Source organism: Lactuca virosa, chromosome 3 (assembly GCF_052849685.1).
Source record: "Lactuca virosa cultivar CGN04683 chromosome 3, Lactuca_virosa_CGN04683_v6, whole genome shotgun sequence".
Lineage (NCBI taxonomy): Eukaryota > Viridiplantae > Streptophyta > Magnoliopsida > Asterales > Asteraceae > Lactuca > Lactuca virosa.
The window spans coordinates 257,405,172-257,429,097 of record NC_136428.1 but is presented as its reverse complement, the minus strand read 5'-3'; the positions used below and the strand labels follow the sequence as shown (position 1 = coordinate 257,429,097).

At 36.8% G+C, this 23,926-nt stretch overlaps 1 protein-coding gene across 3 annotated transcripts; it reads right to left on the bottom strand.

Annotated features, from left to right (window-relative positions):
- Positions 1 to 2,863: 2,863 nt before the first annotated feature.
- LOC145167147 (uncharacterized) lies at positions 2,864 to 8,248 on the bottom strand. Of its 3 annotated transcripts, none has more exons than XM_079086244.1 (4): positions 7,567 to 8,248; positions 6,552 to 6,923; positions 3,152 to 6,474; positions 2,864 to 3,056 (listed from the first exon to the last, which is right to left on the bottom strand). In XM_079086244.1, exons 1-3 carry the CDS (start codon positions 7,696 to 7,698, stop codon positions 3,178 to 3,180), a joined length of 3,801 nt encoding a protein of 1,266 aa, XP_078942370.1. In that variant the 5' UTR covers positions 7,699 to 8,248; the 3' UTR covers positions 2,864 to 3,056; positions 3,152 to 3,177. The 3 variants fall into 3 exon arrangements, with proteins under 3 accessions (XP_078942370.1, XP_078942371.1, XP_078942373.1); XM_079086245.1 differs by having other exon boundaries at positions 3,152 to 6,459; XM_079086247.1 differs by having other exon boundaries at positions 7,680 to 8,248.
- Between the last annotated feature and the right edge of the window lie 15,678 nt (positions 8,249 to 23,926).

The following is a 23,926-nucleotide window of genomic DNA, read 5'->3' as shown; positions in this document are numbered from 1 at the left end:
AACATAAGCATTATTAAAATAACTATTATTTTAAGTTTATTTTAAAATAAAACCATCAATGATCCAATAACATGGTAAGAAAGATATTAAAACAATCATGGAGTGTTTAAGAATAACAACCTTTGGAGCATTTGATCTTACTCGGAATTAAGGGAGTTGATGAAAATGACAATGACAAATATATGATCTTCTCTATAGGTATCCACCAACAAGTATGAGTCACCAATAATGCTAGTTTTTCACTTCTATTATGAACTTCTAAGCCTTTAAGAACTAATAATGTCTTAGTCTTAAAGGAGAAGCACTTAATACCCACTAACTCTTTCACTATACTTCAAAAGACAGAAAAGAGAAGATGGAGTGCAATTCTCGGCCAAGCGGAGAAAAAGAGAAGAAGCAACCAACAACTGAAAGCCTTTGCGTCTTATTTATACACACACACATCACATCTAAAGACCATACATTCATAAATGTTAAAGGTATTGGCAAGTTAGAACTATGGTTTGTGTAAGAGGAAAACCTATTTAGCAGCCTCGCACCCATGCTTGATGGATTCGACCAAGAGAAAAAAACGAAAGGAGGGTGAAGTGTCTTACACTCCCTCTCATTTCACACATGTACACTAGTTTATATAAATGAATTCTAAAGAGGCTAAAACTTTGTACTTATCAATTCATACCTTATTAGTTAATAATTAATTACTCTTAAATAAATATTCAGTAAGTAACTACTTGATAAAGTTCTAAATATTGTAATTCTTTGTTTTGTATAGTTTCCGTCATTAAACATCATTGTATTAGGTCATCCGTTATACCTACCACATACCACATATGTGGTGGGTGCCACATCAGCACCACATTCCCCTACCACTAACACACCACTCCACATCATTATTTTTATTTTTTTTTTAATTCAAAAATACAATAAAATTACATTTTTTATTTTTTTTAATTCAAAAATACAATAAAATTACATTTTTTATAATTAAAAAGCATTCATTTTTTTAAACTATTTTTTCATTAATTATAAAAATAAAATTACAACTTCAAACTACATTACTTAGTTAATCTAGAAGAAAAAAAACATTACATTAATTAAAAAAAACAAACAAACATACATATAAAAATCCTAATCGTCGTTCATGCTACGTTGGTACAAATGTTCTGCGGCATCTTCTCGAAGATTGAAACACGTTTCACTGTTATGAATTTCAACAACTCGCTCTAAAAACGCATTCGTTCCGAGTACGAACTCCTCAATTGGAACGACAACGTCGTTCGGATCATACGTGCAAATCGCTCGACCTTCATCTTCAATAATCATATTATGCATTATAATACATGCTAGGACCATTCGTTTAATTCTTTCTTTATCCCATAGTCGTGTAGCATATTATAAAGACAATTATCGGCAAAGTAATCACGTACCAATAAGTCGTGTGCGGTTTGGCGATCACGATTGACGACCGCCCTTGTACGAGCTGCATTTGAACTTTCTTCGTCGTAAATGTGTTGCACAACGTTGAAGAATGTCTCGACGAATTCTACGTCCTCATCCGAGTCAAAACTTTTTTAAAATTTCATATGTTTTGTGGAATCCATGTATATGTGTTTTGTGGTTTTAGAGAATAGAATGAGGTGTAAGTTTTGATGAAAATAAAAGGTTTATTTAAAAGTGAATTGAGTTTGAAAAAAAAAAAAAAAAGGGGGGCAAAATAGCCGTTCAACGGCCAAAAAAACCAACCATCAATCACCTTCTTCGTTTGAATTCGTCGTCGGGAGCACGAAGGAGCACGACCACGCCCGACCACGGAACGTCGGGGTGGTGTGCACGATGCTTTCTCGTGGCCAACTAGACCACGAATCCATTCGTTGTATGTATACCACAAGGCCTTATATTCATTTAAAGATGGTTACTCAATTCAACGGTCCAAATGAATCTCCTTTGACAACATATTTACACTCAAATGTCAAAAATATCTAGCCTAGGATAGTGATTTTTATACATAATAAAGGCCATGCGCATTCAGAACCATAACATTTATACATCAATCTAAGAAATAGGAACCTTGGAAGTCATGAAAATGATAGCTGCAAAACTGTTCTAGTTTCAAAATTGTTCAAGTTTTCAAAATTCTGTTTTACCAAAAAAAAAAATCACTGCGTTCCACTTTATACCAAAATTAGCATCAACTTAATATCATAATACATTATACATCAATCTAGGAAAAGAAAACTACCAACTATCATGAAAGAGTTGGTTTCGAACCTGAAATTTTGAAATTCTTGTAGAGTTAGGATATCGGTTTTCCAAGCTATTAGAGTTTCATCGCTGGAGAGAATCAAGAATTGAGTTGCGAGAAACTTTAGAAAAGGTTTTAAGATACTGAACACTAAAATCAGTTCAAAGTTTCAAAACATTCCACTATTGTTTTTGAGCCTATTTAAGTACCGAACACTAAAATCAGATGAAACCTTTTAAGTGACTTATTTCTCATTAAACAAACCAAAAAAAAAAAACCAACGTGAGCGTTTAACTGAATTTAGTCGCATTACATTTTCTATCAAAAGCATAAGTTTACAATCACCTTCATCAAAATCAACATCAACTCAAACCCAAATCAAGCAACCATGCTTAAACAATTTCAAATCAAATTCCAACCAAAATGAAAACAGACATTCACCATTCGCTAGGTGGCTGACATATAAACTAGTGGGCCTGGGATAGCGTAATTACTGATATATATTCAAATAAAATTAAATAAACTAAACCCACAATTCCCGGGTTTTGTTTTTTAGGTAGGCAGATGAAAATGAAAATGAAAATGAAAATGAAATGGCTATGGATTGCAAGTTGCAACAAGTTAAAAAAAAACATCAACAACCTCTGTTCAAACTATTTCATTCAACCCTATGCATGCATATTCATTCATTCATTCATCCATTCATTCATTCATTCATTCATTCATTACACAACCCCACAACAAAATAACATCTCATCATAATCAAACCACCAGGGGGGCACGTTGTTTCCAACCTCCAACACCACATCATCACCTGCATAACCTCACATTAATAAAAAATCAAAAAAAAAAAAAAAAAACATTTTACTGTTTATTTATATAAATAAAATAAAAAATAAAAAAACTCACCAAAGGCATAGAAAGACTCTGTTTTACTACTGCCATGACGGGTGTTTATAGCTTATCCTATCTCCATCCCAACCACCATCCGGCTCTTTCCGCTTCGATACGCCGCCAGTGCCGCCGCCGGGACCGGAGTTGAGATCCAAACCGCCGCCGCCACCACCACCGCTGCCACCGCCCCACTTTCCGGGATTACTTGAACCGCCAGGTAGACTCATGAAGTAGGATGGCCGATACGGCATCGGAACCAGCTGTGTTTGTGTCGGGAAACAAATGGGGCCGGGGCCAGGGGCGGGGGTGGGCCCGCCAGCTGGCGATGAGTCCATGTAAGCGGTTGAAACGGGTGGAAATGAATTTGGTAATGGGAAATTGGTTTCAAATGGGAAAGGTGAATATTGGAAAGGGACAACTGCAGGAGTTGACGACAAGACAGGGGACAACATTCTTTGTGAAGGAACATAACTTTGTTCCTGGATTGATGGAATTGTAATGGTGGTGGGGTAGTTGTTGTTTGGTGGAAACCAAGATGACATATTTACCCCTATGTCCATGTTATTATTCACTCTCATGTTCGGAACAGCTGGAAGAAACTGCATACCCTTTTTCGGAAATTGCACCGTTTCACCACCACCGGGGATGATATTGATAACTTCCTCCACGCCAGGTCCGTTGAGGTCAAACCCACGTGAAGAATTTGAATTTGAATTTGACGGAAATGCCCTTGGCGGCAATTGGACGGTTTCCGGTGGCTCTTGACATGCGTTTAGATCGAGATCGAGTCCGCCTCCGCTGTTTTCATGGGCGTTGTTTTGGCCGGAATCGTCGACTCCGACGTTGAGGTCGAAGTCGAAAAGAGGGCGGACTGGTTTAGCGGGACGGAATGCACTGGTGGCGGCTGAGCCTTTCCAGCCGAGCTCCGATTTAGTTCTTGAAAGATTTTCGGAAGGGTAGAATGGTCCTTTCGCAGGGGCAGCTACCGTAATCAACGGAGACCGATTCCCATGATTCCCATCAACAGGTGAATTAGAAGAAGGTAATGTGTGATTCTGATTCCCATCAACCTCTCCTTGGTTCCCATCATCGCTAGGAACAACTTCGTTCAGATCAAAATCCAACTTTACCACCGTTTCTGTTTCTGTTTCCGTTTCCGCCACGGGCGTTGTGGCGGAAATGTTAACGGCGGAATCAGGATCGTCGGCTTCGTGTTTTCCAACGTTGTCATGGGAAACAGACGTCCCGGAATCCATTTCATTGTGGATTCCGGCTTTCTTGTCATCATCACGCTCTTCAAACTTTATTGCTAAATCAGCATCACCACAAGAAGTGGTAGTAGCTTGAGATTCCTGTAAATTTCTTGACCGATGTTTGACCAGTTTCTTCTTCTCTTCATCATGCATATCTGAAGAAGACCAAGACGCGGATTCTTCATTAACTTGTGTTTCAACTTTACAACTTTCCGGAAGAATCACATTCTTTTCCATCGTTTTATCATCACCATTCTTCTCTTCTACTTCCACCATTCCAGTCTTCACTTCCGGCTTCACAGCCACCGGAATCAACAATTCCGATTCCGATCCCGCCCGTACCTCGCCTATTCCAAATGTCGCGTCCTTACTATCTCCAGACACGTGGGGCCCGTTATCTTCGTCTTGAACGATTCGCCTCAACTTAGCAACATTTGCAGAACAAGAATCTTCAGGTAAAGTAGGGGAACATGCCACGTCAGATCTTGAAATTTCACCAGCTGCCACGCTGGCAAGAAGATTCATTCCACCATCATCACCCATTGAAGGTGACACTGACACACTAGCTTCAGAAAACTTAGCACAGCTTTCTACTAATGCGTTTATAGAGCTATAAGAAGGTTCATATAATTTCCCTGGTTTTGGAGTAACTCCAGATGAAGAACCACCATGTTCATCAGGTAACACAACAGTCACAGTTGCTGACTTGGCATCATCACAGCCCTCCATTCCATCTTTCCCATCTGTATCCATTTTTTCCACATTGCTCTGTAAAGAATCGTTTACAATTTTTCCACTTGTCTTTTGATCTTGCTTCTCAGAAGGTGCCACAACACTTTGGTTGTTTCCATTATCTACAATGGACACATCAGACACATGTCCAGCTGGCGATCCCGATCCTTTCTCATTACCAAAATTCCGGATTTTTCCAAGATTACCCTTTTCATTTCCTGGAGTTGTGGAACCATGGAAACCATTGCTTGAGTTCCTGCTATTGTAAACACTACCAGTCTTCCCATGATCACTAGAGCAAGATTGACTGTTGTTTGGAGAATGAGTGGTGCTTGAACTCCTACCTTCTTTAGTTCCAGATGAAGGCATGTCCGATGATCCACCACCACCACCACCACCACCGCCGCCCCCCGTTGCCGCCAGTTTATCGGCGGGAGATTTGGCGGCAGGTTCACCGGAATTATTATTATTATGATTAACTTTTGGTTGTTGTGGAGATTTTAAAGGGGAAGGTTGAGAGGTGGAAGTAGAACGTCTGTTTCCCAAATGAGAAACATCAGACATCATTGATTTACTTGGCCATGAGCCACCTCGACTTGTACTAGATTTTGTTTCAATCATTGTCATTTCAGCTTCCACACGTCTCTTCCATGTGCTGACTAGACTTCTTGCTTTCTTCTGAATCTCTGAATTTTTATGGCTTCTTAAATGATTCACAGATTTCCCAACATTACAAGTCTGTAAAGCATGAAGATTCACAGGTAACCTATCAAGGGCACGAAGTAAAGAAAAAAGAAAATCTTCAACGGATTTATCGTTTTCTTTTGGACTCCCATTCCCATCGCCGATTTTACCCTTGTGGATTTCTTGAAGCCATTCATCCAAAACTGACAAACCCCTTAATTGAACAAACCGAGTTAAATAATCAAACCTTTCAGTAACTGATATGACATCAACAAGCATTGTTCGGGAAGATAAGTCGAGTTTTTTGTCAGTGTTTTCGGGTCTCATGAGTTGTATTAGTTTTTCAACTCCTTGGAAATCCATCAATCCACCTTTATCAGTGATTTTGGAAATCTCGGTTTTTATTATGTGTTCAGGTCTAAGTTGACCAGAATCTGCATCGTCTACTTTGGATTTGTGAACCCCGTGATCTCTCTTTTTACTTTTAGCATGTGATGAAATGGAGGATGAACTATTTTGTACATTATCTGAACTAGGTTTTAGCTGTGAACCATTCAAGGGTTTTGGAGAACGCCCTCCAGTTTGTGTTTGTAGTGCTCCATACATTTCTACACGTGTCTTATCTAATAACTTGTCTACTTCTTGTTGTCTTTCCTGTGTCAAACAAGACTAAATATCCAATCAAGATATAACTTTCAGAAACAAAATTATCAAGTGAAAGGAGAGAAGAAGATGATTATACTTACGTTAATGTAGTCTTGATCAGTTAACCACCATAAACACTTGCTCTCAATATCATACACTCGTCTGCACACAAATGAGGATATCCCTGAAGGAAGTTCAAGATTTTTAGGAAGGAATGCGACTTTACACGGATGGAGTAATGATGCAGCAGGTATTTCATCCTTGTGAAAGGAATAGAAGATTTCGTTTGGTGCTGCTTCTAATGAAGCACCCTCTTTGAGTTTTATGTCTGAAGGTCGATAAAGCCAGTTCACACTTAAAGTTAGGTTGTTTTCTTTTCCTACTTTTAACTTACGGATTAGTCCAACAAAAGGGAGGGAATTGTGGGATGGCTTGAAGAGAGCACAGTCACCAACATGAATCGTTCGACCATCCTGCAAGAAATGAACCAGATTAAACCATTGGAAGTTGTTTTGTATCAAGATGAAGTTTAACATAGATGGAAAACATCAACAAGAAAGCAGTTAAATTTACTTTTAACAAGATATAGTTTCGATAATGACTGAAATCTATCTTTCAAATACAGAAAAGGAAGCGAAATTTATAAATATAGGTAAATGCAAGCTATGGTATATATGTTTGATACTCAAACAAGAACTTAAAGTGAGTAATAAATATCCCACCTCTAACAAGAACTATCTTGATAAAGCAAACAGCAAGTGATCAAAAAGCTATATAACAATGGGTGGTGATCCATTGAATTAATTAAACTCAATGATAACTCCAAACGCAAAAAGAAATTTCATTTTATGAATTGGCTAGCCAGTAAATTTGAATCAAGAAGAGACAGGTGGATTTTAACAGTTTAATGAGAAGACTATAGATGCATAAGAAACAAACTGTACATACACACCATGAATTGTCGATCAAAGCAATTCATTGAAAAAAAAAATAGCATTCGGATATTGAGCTAACTTACAAGAGCACTGAAGCAGGTAAACTAATCAAAATTGATATATAAATATACATACAAGTAATGGATATGGGTATATAAACGGAATAAAAAATTATATATACTTTGGAGAAAGAGTTAGTGTCAATCAATACGAAGGAATTGGAAGGAGCAGCTACAGATGGCTTGGAGGAAGATGGGACCGGCCACATGTGCCGCCGGTGGAACCACAGCTCACCTTCCCACCGCCCATACATAATAGCCTTCTTCCATCATCATAATCCAAGATATCGCTTTTCTTTATAATCAAATCTTGTTGTTCGTACCGCGCGACGAGAACCATGAATTACCGGAGCCAATTTTGTGATCCCCTTTTCTAATTTCTATTTAATCAGAAACCCTAGGTGGTTGAAACGATTGATCATGGGATATAGTAGGCACCTCGACACCTCCAGATCGGCTATAGAACAAGAGAAACACCGAAATACATAAGTTTAAACGATCGAGAAGTAATCGACGGGTATGGATTTGAATTAGGGCTATATGTGTTTGAAACGATTTCGTCGACCAACAATTCGGATAATAGTATAGATCTGTGTATGAGGTAGGAGTGAATTGGCAAAAGGGTGAGATTTCTGAACGGATTTTGAGCCGGCGAAGATTTAACGGGAGAGAGAAATCGAAGAGCGAGCGAACAAGCGAGAAGGGGAAAGACGAAAATCGAGAGAGAGAGAAAGAGAAAGAGAGAGAGAAAGAGAGAAAAAGAGACGGGTGTGGGGTGGTGATGCTACGCGAAACGGCGAAGGCCTGGTCGGGAGGTGAAGTGTTGACCATTGTCAAGGCCTTTTTATAAGCATAAAACGGCACCGTTTCATAGCATACGAGTAAATTACAAAAATGATTCCATGGTATAGCGGAATTACCATTTCTTTTTTATTATTTACTAATTTTTTTTCTATCTTTATAAAATTAATTAAATTTTTATGATAAAAACTTAAAACTACCAATCAATTATTTTAAATAAATTATTAATTAAGAGATATTTTTTAGTTATATAAAATTATAATCATTGATTTAAATAAATAATAATCTTATAATCTGTATTAATTTTATTTTAATTTTTATTTCTAATGTTATTAATATCATATAATTAGAATGAAAATTTTAAAATTTGAAAATTAAAATAGAGAATCAGTAGGTTGACAAGTGGTATGACATTAATTAGGAGACCTACTAGGAATACATGGCAAAAAGAAGAATAAACTTATTTTTTTATTAGAATATAGAGATTTGCAATAATAACAGTTAAAAAAACATATATTATATATTAATAATTTATATTTTATAAAGCTTTTTATTTACCAAATAAATTGTTTTTTCGGTTAATGATAGATAACAATTGTGTTTATGGCAAAATGAGAATAAATCTGTTCTTTTATTAGAATATGGAGATTTACAATAATAACAGCCAAAAAAACATATATTATATATTAATAATTTATATTTTATAAAGCTTTTTATTTACCAAATAAATTGTTTTTTAGGTTAATGATACATAAAGGTTGTGTTTTACTAAATATTTTTATGATTTTAATGTTTGAAATAATTAACCTATATATTTGATAACTAGGCATTATGATAGAGAAGTAGTTTGTAGTTAATAACAACAAAAACTATAAAACAAAATTATGTAAAGACCAAAACTATAATTTTATTGTCCGAGGTAGCTCATTTGTAATTTGTATATAGAATATGATCTACAAATGTCAACAGTTCATATAGAGCCGACAAAAATCGACACAGCCCGCTAACCCAACCCAACCCAAAATTAGCGGGTTGGATTGTGATTTTCAATTCATTTAAGTTAAGTGGGTTAACTCACTTAACTCATTTAATTAAATAGGTTGTGTTTGGTAAAAATAATTCTCAACCCGTTTTCAACCCGCCAACCCATTTAAGTTGAATATATATTTAATTTAATAATTATTTGAATATTATCATAAATTAATCAAAGTATTAATTTATAAATTATAATATTAAATTATTTTTATATTTTAAAAAAACGCAATCCTAATTCTCATCATTTTTTTAGCACTGACAATATTAATCACCTTCCAAAATCACTCCGAAATTAAATATTTTTAATATTATTTGAACAATTTATATGTATTTGTGAATTAGGATTGTGCTTTTGTCATATTTTGAAACTTTATTTACGTTTAGAACTAATTTAAGTGGTATAATCTTTGGTTAATTAATTTATTTTTTATTTTAAATGGGTTAACCCAAGGTTAACCAGTTTATGTAGTAGGTTGGGTTGAGAACTACATAAACAAGTCAACCCAGTGACAACCCATTTATCTAAAAGGTTGTGTTGGGTTGGAAATATGAACTCGTTTAAATAAATAGGTTGGGCTGGTTTGAAAACTTCAACCCAATTAATAAATGGGTTAAACGCGAACCCAACCCAGGTCGACCCATTGTCAACTCTAAGTTCACATATAGCACAGTGGCGTTAACAAAAAAGTATCAAAACAAATTTTCAATCCAAACAATTGTGTATGAAGGAGGGGGCGAAAATAAGGTTTGAAAGTATGTCTTAAGGAAACTAACTAAAATAAAAACGATAAAAAAAATATGCAACAGACCAAAAACATAACTTTAAAAGGTAGTAACAGTGTAACATCCCAAAAATAGTAAGTGAAAATTTCATTTTTAAATAAATCAAAACATTCCTTCATTACGTCCCAAAAGGCAATCAGTGTATCAAAAGTGTTTCAGATAACATCAAATTAATATCAAATAAGTGCGGAAATTCTAGTGGATGTGATGCAATCATGTCGGGGTCTTCCCTTTGGAACCAGATGTACCTAAAACATTTAAGCATAAACTGTAAGCACAAAGTTTAGTGAGTCCCCCAAAATATCACATATCATACATAACATAACGGGTCTATTTCAACCCCAATTGAATGATATGGGCCAAATCATAGTCTCGCAATTACTTCCTGTCATGGGCCAAATCATGGTCTTTACTTGCAATGTCAAGGGTCAAATCTCGGTCTTACCTACAAGTTTCAGGGGCCAGATCCTAATCTTCCATGCAAGTATCAGAAAGACAACTAGCATCATACATAGTATAGCGAGAAGACTCACCTGATCAAAGAGTTGAAGTCTGTTATTCAAAGACCCTCAGAATCAGCTACACGAACCTCCTAAACCAATCACAAGCTAAACCTCAAACTATAACTCAAAACCTCTACAAGTTTAACCAAAAGTTAACCTGGTCAAAAAGTCAACGGTCAACGATCAAAGTCAACACTTGGTAAAAAAGTGTGTCTTGCGCTTAAGAAGCGCCCTACGCTTTGCTATAAGACAAAATAATCGGGCTTAAAGCTTAAAACAGACGCGTCCGAGACAAATCAGAAAACGCCCCACGCAACGGAAAAGTGCATTGCGCTTTGCCTTAATTCAAAGGGTAAAGTGACTTAATCCATTAAATCAGTACCCCAAATTCCATATATGAACTCCCATAAGCTCTAAATGGATAAAGTTTCCAACTTTATCCATTAAGCCTTTCCAAAACAAACAAGATCTACACTTTTAGTCTCATAAAGTCCAATAATGCATCTTTCTTGTCTCAATCTAATAAGTCCAAGTCTTCCACTTTCATATCTGATCCAACATGATGTATAAATGGATAAAGTTTCAAACTTTATCCATTATATGGCCACAAACTTCCAAGATCTAAGATTTTTGCACTCAAAATGGCCTAAAGCATCACCAAGGCTTGCATGGCTTGAAAAGAGGGTTAAAGGTCCAAACTTTATCAACTCATAATGTCCTCGAAGCATTATAGAGTGCATAAAAGGTGTTAAGTCCATCCAACACCATGATCCCACATCAAAAGGAAAATAAGGCATAAATAGGCATAAGCCAAGATCTAACAAACTAAAGATAAAGATTGAAGCTTTTTAATCACAATGAAATGGAGTAATTTTGCTAGATCCAACCTTGAGCCCTTAACCAAAGTACCTTGCAACAACCTTGATCTTCAAGATTCACACCAAAGAATGAGAAAATAAGCCTCCAAAAGTGGTTTCAAGCTCAAAATGAGAGAATAGAGTCTAGGGATTCACTTGGGATTGTTCTAGAGGTAATGGGGCCTGAGAAATGGCAAACCCTATGGTTTAATGGCTTTTAAATACCCTCAAAACCCTAAAAATGCACAGCCCATTGGGCAAGAAGCGCCCCACGCTTTTTAGGGGCACCCCACGCTCCCGCTGGAATCCAAATTTCAGCTTTCATCTTCAAATAATCATAACTTTTTCGTTCTAACTCCTTTTTCGGTGATATTTATATACACACAAAGGTATTGACAAGCCCCACAATTCTAACCAATAACTTTTGACAAATCATTTATAACTTAATTTATTAATTAATGCAAATAGTCTAGAATATCACATTTTTCCCATTTTACCCCCTTTTTTGCTCCAAAACACAATTCAAGGGCTTAACTCACTTAACCAACATTACCAATCATTTAATAAGGTATAAACTTTATACCCTTGAAGCCTAAGACATTTACTTGAGTAAATTACGACTCGCTATCCCGAAATAAGAAACATTCAGAAATGGGGTGTTACAACTCTCCTCAACTTAAATTGTATTTTGTCTTCGAAATTCGCCGCGGTTAGAATTTCTTAAAACAACACCAAAACAATCTATATGCTTCCTATAACCACTTCATAAAATCAAGACTTCCATAAAGAAAAATTAAGAGACCCCTCGAAACCCAATGATGCCAACAGAGAACCCAATCACTTGAAGGTACTCAAATGCAACAACTACCTCTTTTTTTCAAACTATAAGACCCAACTCACTGCGAAAACCACTCAGAACGAAAAACTCTCAAAACTGCAACTACAACCAACTTCCATCAAGATACTACGCAAGACTAGGAACCCGTCAGTCTGAACTCTAGAAACCATATCTAAACACCGGTGATCATCCATTCGCCATACTATCCTTAGTCCCTGACTAGGAACATCACCAACAATGCCGAAAGAATACCCAAAACATCCCTATTGTGAAATCCAACCAATCCCAAATCCATAAGTTATGCCTAATAGACCTCAATTATACACTTGACTTCCTAAAAAGTCATCACTAACCCATAGCTCCTAAGAGTGTAACAACGGTCAATCAAAAAATCTTGTGTGGCAACCAAACTCCCATAACAGCTTAGGTACACAACCATCTGACAAATCATCAAAGAGACCTACAATGAACTCCATCACTGGTAAACTTAACTCACACGAAATCATTCTCAAAAAAATGAAAAAGGATCCACAAAGAAGAAGCTCAACAAGGAGTTGTTGATAAACAACCGTGACTTTTCCAACAAGTCAATGTACTACAAATGCCCGACCCAAACCTGTTGGCCACTATGCTACCAATAGCAACACCATACTGCTCAAGCTCCCAACATGCCAAGAAGACTAACGAACCAAGACCCAAGGTCTTATACACTTCATTCATATCCATTATGGTTCACAATACATCATGACAACATCCAATCATTGACATGAGAAGCTCACGGCTCAACATTGATCTTGCCATCATCCAACCACAAGCATAAAGACTCGCGACCAATACCTATGTGGGTCTATAGACACACAACCATCATCCCACCGACCTGTAGGAACCCAGTCAACATCCTTCCCACACTAGTCAACCGTAAAACGAGTTATACAGTTCAATAGTATGCAAACCTACCGTAGGCTAGACTGCTACTGATGCATCACTAGATGACAACATGATTACACGCGACCAGAAAATAAGATAAACCGTTAAACGCTTGTTCCAACTTAAAAGCAATAAATCAAACGAGAACCATGCCAGAAAGCTGAACCATGTGTTCTCAGGATATCTCATTCAATCTACATGAAGTCCTCATAACCATGTTAGACGAATCTCAACTGCTAACAGAAACATCCTCTTGAATGATCGAAACAAGATCCCGCACCTTAATTAAAACTGAACACATCCCACTGCACCTAACCCAATAAAACTTCCAGATTCGGAGGAAAATCCATAGCCTTGGTCTCTTACTTCGATGGTGCCAAAACTTACACCCGCCATGAATCCCACGATAGGTCTACATCCCAAGTCGTCGACCGACCACCCAGCCTTAAGCTGCAAACCTCGAGTCGATCGTCACAATTGCTTCCCACTTGAGTCCAACAAATCACACTATCACTACTTCGAACAAGGCCCTCGATGCCTTAGAATAAGCTAACCTACATATATATGCTCCATTGAGACCCAATCTGCCATGGATACTAAGACCCAAACAATTATTGGACATGTCTTAATCCTGAACAACCATAATCGATAGACCGATAGAGAAGGAAACACATTGTAATGAATCCAGGTGCTAAAACATGTTATCTACCCTCAACTAGCTCCTTAGAAACATTTTCGAGTTTTCTTGATCCTAGTATGGATCATGTACTTTTAGTAGTACGAGCTCATACTACCTTCTACACCTATCTGTACTTGTCCTAATAATTATATCAAGATTTCCAAGTCACTACTTATGACCACTCTCAAACGAGTACACCTAACACATTCTAATATTCTTCCTAGGTCACTAGGAATTCTCACCACACCTTGCTACCAGCTACGGAAGAAACTTCTACCAATATCAATTTACTACCTTACGAATATAATTACATGCAAAAAAATTAAATAGTCCTTCGACTGAAAGATCCTACACTACAATGATTAGAGTCAAACAAGAGCTGCGCAATAGAGCCAAATCAAGCATTCTAAAACTATTTAATTTTTATGGCATGCAACTTAACATATTTTCTTAATAGTTAATTAATATCAATATAGGTTTCATATATCACAAAGAAAGCAACATTCGAGTAGAAAATCCAATAGGAAACAACGCATCATAAAGATCGTGCAATTCTAACACGTAATTCTTGAAGATCCATAGCCTACACACCATCATGCATTTCTAACAATTCACATATCATGCGCAAAAGACATCTCACCTAAGTAGGAATTCTAGCATGCAACCCTAAGTAAATCCTTAGTCTAACTTCTAACATGGATATCATACTATAAGACATATAACATATCAACATGTATGGGCATTTTGGGAATCACTTACTTGAGCTCGGCTGATTGCATGCATCACACCCCTTTCATTAATATAAAACCTTTTTAGAAAATTGTTTTCTTTTTAAAGATTTTATTAATCATCAGTTTGAGTTCAAACACACTGGAAAATGTGCCCAAATTCCTCAAACCAAGGCTATGATACCAACTTGTAACGTCCTAAAATAGTAAGTAAAAAATTATTTTTTAAATAAATCAAATCATTTGTTCATTGCTTCCCAAAAGGTATTCAGTGTATCAAAAGTGTTTCAAATAAAATCAAAGTAATATCAAAGTCATACGTGCGGAAACACCAGTGGATATGAATCAATCATGTCGAGCCCCTCCATTTGGAACCAGATATACCTGAAACATTTAAACATAAAATGTAAGCACAAAGCTTATTGAGTTCCCTAAAATACCACATGCCATATATATATATATATATATATAACATAATGGGTCTATTTCAACCCCAAGTGAATGTTATGTGCCAAATCTTAGTCTCACAATCACTTCGTGTCGTGGGCCTAATCATGGTCTTTATATGTAATGTCGAGGGCTAAATCTCGATCTTACCTATTGTTAGGGTGCAAAGTCACTCTTGGATGTCATGTGTGCTTACTCCTTTGTATGTGTGTAATGAGTTGTCTTTCCTTTATAAGGAAGTGAGTGACACTCATTTTATGTAAGGAACATTTATGAGAGATTAGTTTAGAGAGAGAATTATTGCAAACCCATTTGTACTCTTTCTAAAAACTAATGAGAGCTTAAACGAGATTTATTAACCCTTATGTTCTTCATGTTCATGATTCTTGTATGATTCACTACATCATTTCACATTCCGCATTCGTCATCATAATCAACACCACTACAATTGGTATCAGAGCGGGTCTTCGAAGTTCAAAGTATTTTTAAAGAAACGGTTCTCGGTTTGGCTACATTCAACACAATTGGAACATGTATGGTGAGTCTCTCAATGATCTCTCTAAATCTCTTTGATTCGTGCTTGCGTTCTTGAATTTTTTGATCATTTTGACTCATTGGATCAATTTTTTTTTTGAAAAACCCATTTGTTATGATCCAATAATTTTTTCATTGATCAAGCCCCGATCCAATCCTATTTTTTGGTCGATTCAATTCTAGATTTGCAATTGTTCTTTTGAATCAAAATTTGACCCAAAAACAAATCAGTTATGGTTACTGTTCATTAATTCATTTTGAGCCCAACGTGAAATTCATCCAAGATTCGTTATTATGAACAGTTACTAATCGTGTCCATTTTTCATATTTTGAGCTCATACATCGTTGGATCCAATTAATTCATTATTTTAGCCCAAAGATTATTGAAACTCGTTTGTCTTTAAAACACTGTTCATCATTCATCATCATATGCTTTAGCAGTTATACATCACTGATGTTCTTAACTCGTATTCTGTTCAACGAGTTCTTGTATTACGTTTTCTTCTTATTGCTTCTAAAAATCGATTAGTTTTGTTTGTGATTCTAAACTTGTGAATCGATTTTATGTTATGTGTTCAATCTCAAAATCGATTATGATCAAGTTATAGCTTGGAAATCAAAAATTGGATCTTTGATTTTGATGAAATTATTCAAGAACACTTGAAGGAGATGAAGAACAATTAATTAAACAATTTTTGATCTGAAATTTGTTGGTAGAATCATCAATTTTTTGTTTGTTGAACTTTGAAATCGAAAAAGTCAAACTTAGAAAAAGTCAAAGTCTATTTTTAAGTGAATCAAAGAATTGGAGGTTGAAATCGTTGTATATGAGTTGAACATGGACTATGGATATCGAAATCAAGTTTGATTTGGGGTTGAATTTCAAAAATTGGTTGGGTCTATGTTTTTGATGTAGAACATGCGAGGCTGAGAACAAAGAATAGAATTGCAAAGGTTTGGGTTGACTTCGAAGACTGGGTATGTCGATGTATTGATGGGATGAATATGGTCGAGTGATTGTTGATGTTTGAAATGGGTATAATGAACAATAAATCGTTTTGGGAAAATTTGATAATGAAGGTTGTGAAAACGAATATATCGATTTCGAATGGTTAAAGGTCAAGAATCAAGGTTGAGTAACAAAAGCGAAGTCTATGATTTTGAAATCGAATGGGTTTAATTTTGGTAAATTGTTCATTATGTAGATTCGATTTCGAAATTGGGTCATTGCTTGAAGAAAGGAAGTCCCTATAATGAAAGGGGAGTCGATGTCGATGGCTACTTACTGAAAGAAAAGAATTGGAGTCAAGCATCGATATGAAAAACGAAGACTGTGGATTCGATGTCGAGAATCCTTAGTCGTGCTTCGTTGGAGAAGACCCGTAACTGTTTCGTTGTCGAGGACCCATACATGGTTCATTGTCGAGGTCCTTAAGATGAAAAGCGAAGGACATTCTGTGAATTTGGGAAGATAGTAACATTTTCTAAAATGGCCCTTATTCTTTAAACGAATTAATGGTTTTTACCCAGCTCTGAAATGGTGACAAAACTTATGAAGAATGAAGAAGTTTCGTTTCGAATCCCTGGAGTTTGTGAGAAATGGCAGAATTTACCCAACTTCGACATTGGGCTGAAAATTCTGAGAAATGGGTAGTGTTTTCAGCCCAACTTCGACAGCCTTAATGGGTAGTCACTATGCTACCAGCCTTAATGGGTAGTCACTATGCTACCAGCTGGTAGCATAGTGGCCAACTTCGACATTTGTGAAGTTGAGAAATGGGGTAGTGTTTCGCACCGGAAAAGCACACCGCGCTTTGCCTTAATTCAAAGGGTAAATTGACTTAATTCATTAAGTCAGTACCCCAAATTCCAGTTATGAACTCGTGAAGGTAGGTTACACCTGATCCCACATCAGCTGGAAAGGAGAACCAAACATTCCTTATAAGGGGTGTGGATACCTTTCCTGTCACAACGTGTTTTAAATTTGTGAAGGCAACAGATCTCATAAGAACTTTTCAGTTAAGCATGCCCGGGTCAGAGCAATACAAGGATGGATGACCCCTTAGGAAGTTTTTGTTCTGGGATCCTAAATCGGACAATATTGTGATACGTTCCAGAGGAGGATGTTAAAAATGGTATCAGAGCTAAGGCACGGTTCGATGTGTTGATAGGGATGTCAAACCCTATAATGGGGGGGGTGAAGGTGGGTTGCACCTGATCCCACATCAAACTGGGAAGGAGAACTAAACATTCCTTATAAGGGGTATAGATACCTTCCCTGGCACAATGCGTTCTAAATCCATGAGGGCAACATATCCCATAAGAACTTTGCAGTTAAGCATGTCCAGGCGAAAGAAATTCAGGGATGGGTGACCTCCTAGGAAGTTTTCGTGTTACAAAGAGACTATAAATGCAACTTATAAAATACCAATAATTTGATGGGTATTCTAGGTTACAACAAAATATTTTGCTCAATGGATTTATTATAAACTCTCGTGGGTACATGCAACCTAGAACACTCTCTTGGAATAAGTTTCTATATCAACATACTTTATGAAACTAGACCCTATGCCATGAAAATCAAAAATATCAATGTAAGAAGACATACCTTTTTCAATAATTGAATGATGCAAACAATTCTCTTGTAGTGCTCATTGGAAAGTTATCTCTAATAGTGTGGTAGCATCTAACGTGACACACCCAAACCCTATGATCAAAATTATAGAGATAGGGGAAGTGAGAAATTTGAATTCTCTAGTGTATGAGGTTAAGGATCAGTTTTGTGAAGGGTTATGACCCTTTATATAGCTACTAGATAACCAAGAAACCCTATATTTGAATATTAAAATAATAGTATTTTAATTTGATTCAAATCTATTTCCTTATCTGATTCAGAAGGCTTCCAGAATACTTCATTTAGCTCCTTAAAACCGTCCATAGCAAGGGAAGGATCTAGAATTGCCTTCATTGCTTAGCTATTCAACAAGTGAAGTTCAAGCCTTGCACCCTTAATTAATTCTAATTAACCCAAAACTAATTCTGGTTAATTCTTTATTATGTATTAACTATTTCTAATTAATATATTAATCATATAATATATTAATAAATCATTTATCTCTCTCTTAATATCAATCCAAGTTATTTCATGGTAATGAGGGAAACCCAAAAAGGACTTTACTTTTATTCACTAATATTTTACCAATTTAGTCAAGACCTTAGATACCTTAATTGAACTGTATCCCACTTGGATAAGTCGCCAACTACAATTGCAAGTATAGTCTTTTGAATATCTAGTAAAGAGTTCTTTCCAAACCCACTACCAAACTTTGATTAAATCAGACGTTAGCCATAATATAAGTGATCGTTTATTCCTTCGTTGTTCAAGATATCGTATTGACACGAGACATAGATACAAATCAAACTCATGGTACAAGATTTTGTTTCTCGATTTTTCGATTTGTGATGACGTCATTAGACTACAGATTGAACACCTTAATTTAGTCCCGGTTGGGCCCAACACTACAATGTCAACATCAAATCATCGATGGGGCCAAATATATCACTTTTACTTAATAGGCAAAAGGAATGAATAAATTTTGACTATATAACCATACATTTTAAGCATCATGTCATACATGGAATTACACTTTACATGCCTTTCATCAAAACTCATGTTAGTTACTAGAACAACCTTATTTGCATGTTTTTACAGTCTTTTCAGGTGATCCAGAGGTGGAAACACATTTTGGGAGGTGTCGGGAAGCATGGGTGAAGTTATCGGGACGATTGGACGTGAAATGAAAATAGTTGAAAAATCAAGTTTTTGCTCAGAAGCAGAGAGGAACACGAGGCATGTTGGAATTGCACTCAAAAAGTAGGCACGGGTCATGTTTTGACCAAGAAGGAGCATGTCGAACACATGTCGTGTCATTTTAGCATATACTGACACGGTTCGTGTTGGTCCATTTATACAAGTTTGAGCATCGTACTTTGGAAGAAGTCTCGAGGATGGCGAGAAATTTTCTACTGAAACGGGTCGTGTTGATTTACTCTATTTTGACACGAGCCGTGTTCGGCCCAATAATTTCCTTTTGGCAGTTTTTCCTATTTACTCTATCTTGAGATTTTAAGACATTAGAGACACACACTTCATTTCAGAGAACTTGGAGAAGGGTGATTTTGAGTACTATTGCAAGGTTTTGATTGTAATCATTTGGAAACATCTTGTCATTAGGTTTGTAAATCTCACTGCAGATTATTTCATCTTTTTTTGAACTTGTTGATTGTTCTAGCCATGTGTGGCTAGAACCGTAGTTTCTCCAACTTTATGTACTGACTTTTAGTTGTGATTTAAATCATATGACATGATGTTTGCTTTCAATTTCTATACAGTGAATTTGATTTTGTTTTAATCAAATGTTTGATTCTAATTATAATTCTTATTGTTCATTTAGCGTTAGAGTCAGAGATGAGGATGTACAGAAGCTTCAAGGGGCATCTTGAACTATTGTATACACCCCCTCCAATTTACTTTTGGTGATCAAAGTACCTTATGTAAAAAGGTATAAACGTTAGCCCCGTGACTGTGGACCAGCCCTGCTTATCCCATACTACCTTTTAGCAATATAGCAGTGTTCTTATGGATTATATTATACCCCTATCATTTGTTGGGTTTGACACGCTAACAAATCGGCATCGTTTTCAGGGACACAATGTTACTAATTTTTAATGCCTAAATCTTTTCGTACAGGTACACCATTGCTAATTAACACGAAGATTAAGAAGCAAGCAAATATTTGTTAGAAGCACACAGGTTCCAGGACTTCTTCGTCATTCACCCCTCCGGTCATTAACATTTGGGAGGACATACCCCTTTTAAGTGTATCTGAAACTGATACAGAAACCCACTCACTCCCACCACAACCATCCTCATCTAGAAACACCACTACACCATCCTTACCTACTCACAACATCCCATACTCTACACCAACAGAAACCTCAATTCCTACTTCCATTATGGAAGATCAAGGAGGAGACAGAGGTGACAACAAAAGAAATTATGGTCCACCAAACTCATCTGAGCAAACCCTTCATCAATGGGAGAGGCAAGAGGTTACTCAACAAACTCTTTGCATCACCTATATAGCAACCACAAACCTTGAACTAAAATTCAGCCTCATCCATTTACTCCCAACCTTTAGAGGCCTATAAAATGAAGATCCCCATAAATTCCTCATCGAATTCCATGTTGTGTGTGTTGGCTTGAAACCACACAATGTCACGGAGGATCAAATCAAGCTTAGGGCATTCCCCTTTGTAATGAAAGATAGAGCTAAATACTGGTTTTATGACCTCCCACCAGGGACAGTCAATACATGGGTAGACCTTACACATATCATCTTAGAAAAATACTTCCTAGAAATGAAAGCCTCAAACCTAATAAGAAAGATCATTGGGATCAAGCAACACAACAGAGAAGCCTTTCATACATACTGGGAGAGGTTCAAAAAGCTTTGTGCTTGTTGCCCAAAGCATGGAATTAGTGAATATCAAATCCTCCAATACTTCGTTGAAGGCATGACCCCTTGGGAAAAGAGACTTCTTAATGCCTTAAGTGGGGGGTCTTTGACCGATAAGACCCCACCAAGTTTCTTTACCTTATCAAGAACATGACGAAAGATTCTAAACATACGAGTTAAGATGAAGAATGGTCTGCAGACGCACCCTACGCTATCAAAGAAGTGAATACTCCTCGAATCGAAGATCAACTATCAGGGTTGACCAAGGTGGTAATGATGCTTGCTAAACAAAAAGGTGTGCAATACATACCGTACCCTTGTGGAATATAAACTCAAATCAGGCATCCAACCGACATGCGCCCTCAATTATAAGAATAAGACTATGAAGAAGAAAATGTTATGGGAGGCTATTTTGGGCATAATCAAAGAACTTATGATCATCCCCGAGAGAATCAAGGGTGGAAAAATAATCAAGGAACGAGTTATCAACCAAGACAACCACCTCCATACCAACAAAGGCCACAATTTCAACCTTAGAATTTTTAGCCAAGGCAACCATAAGAACCACCTCAACAAGCAGGTTCATCAAATATGTACTTGGAAGACAATCAAAAGTTTGGCTACAAGCACTCAATCATTCCAACTAGAGACTAAAGCAAGCATAAAGAATTTTGTAACACCTGATCCTTGTAGGTAAATTCCTTCCCTTTTTTCTTAAGTTTTTAGGATGGGTGTGTGTCTATGCAGGGCCCAGATAGCCTTCTTTGTGTTGTGTAGAAGGGTATCTTAGAGGTGGGGGCTTTAATGATCTACGCAGGGTATAGATATTAGTATGCAACACGTACTTGCCCAGAGACCAAACCCTAATTTCGGGATTTTGAGCCCTATTTCTAACCTTCATGAAGCCCTTTCATTCTCAACCTCTATTTCCCCAAATGTTTCCCTTGAAACCCTAATTCCATTTTGGTGTATTGTGAGCTTAAAGAGTGCTTCTGGGTACTTTTGAAGGAAGAAGAAAGTGGTGGAGTTGCTTAGAAGCTTGAATCAACCTTGGATCTGGAAGTTCTTTTCCCTTATCCATCTCCTAGAGGTATAAAGTCTCCACCTTTATGAGTTTTATGATAGATCTAATGCATGCTTAAGAATTCCCATGTTTTGTCCCCATAACCTTGGTTCTTTTGAGTATAAGCTACTATTGGCCATTAGGATGTCATTTCCAGTCGAATTTGGAGTATGTTAAGGCATAAAAATGAGAGCTTGGTCACTCTCATTTATCCATGCATGATTTTTGGTCTTTAGAAGTTGTCATGAGATTAGGTTTTGTTCTTAAGCCTTGGTAAGCCATGCAAATGCATAAAGTTTGGAACTTTATCACTCATGACATTTATTTAAACCAGATCTGAGAATTGGACGTCGTGTCTTTCTGTAATAAGCACTTAATGGGAAGTTTTGGCACCAACGTAGTTACGTAGGACTTAACTCAGGCTACACAACGCGTAGCCCCAGAATTGCCTATTTTACTGCCTGAGGCTCTACGCATGGTGTAACCTGGTTGATGTTGACTTTTGACTTGTTTTACCGTTGCCTGTTGACTTTGACTAAGTTTTACTTTAGGTCATTTGGGGTATTTTGAGCAGTAGGCTGGGGCTTGGTCCCTATTGGTTATATAGGTGACTTGTAGAGCCAGTATTTGGAGCAACGATTAGTTTATCTATCTTTCGGAATTTGAGATGAGTTTTCCTCACTGTACTCGTGGGTCGAAGACACCAATGCCGAAACCACTAGGTTTTATTATGTATCATGGTATATAGGATGTTGTTATACTGTAGTGATCTGTTAGATTGGTATATATGTATGATTACCTGTTTGATGGTTATAAGTTTATCTGTTGCATATGTCGACATAGTGATGGGTTTTGAGCATTCTAACACTCCTATGGTGTACATGCAACCCTAGAAACCTTGGATCTATGTTTCTCTAATATTCATGCAAGTTTGATTTTTCCAAGGTTCTCATCGTAACTAGCATGGCATGGAGTACTTGTAATATAAAACTAGTAGAATGACATACCTTTCTAGTAGCTTGGATTCCTTAAGACCTTGTGATCCTAGCACCCCAAATGTGATGCCTCAAATGTTTCACACAACACCACAACTCTTGGAATAACTTGAGAGAAGAACACTTTCACTCAAAATCGGCTAGCCCTCCTTGTTCTTGTCTTAGTGGCCGATTTTGCTTACCATGAGGTTCTTTATATAGTGTGTCACATGTAGGGTCACACCATGTAAACCCTAATGTGCATGGATTTTCATTTCCCCCATGATCCATGGGTTTTAACCTCCATGGAGCATCCATGGAGCACCCAATGGGTCCTAGCCCAATCTAGTGAATCATGGACCATAAGCCCACTATATAAGAATGAATGATTTAAAAATCAATCCTCATATATTTAATTAGTCTCTTTTTGATCACAAAATTAATTCCAAATTAATTCTTGATCAATACTAATTAAATAATACGATTTCATATCAATATACTAGAACTTATAATATATTAACAAACCATAAGTGTCCTTTTTCTCATTATGTCTATCCAATTGTTGAGATGTCGAGCAACCCAAATGGACCATGCCAAGCCGGGTCAAGTATATACCAAATATAGTTATGGACTTAGACACCTTATCCAATAGTCTCCCACTTGGATAAGTCTAATAACTATAGTTGCAAGTATGACTTCAGGAACTGACCAGCAATCGTAGCTATTTCAAAGTCTTGCGGAACTAAGATGATGATGCACCATTTAAGATAAGTGATCATATAATCCTCTGTTCT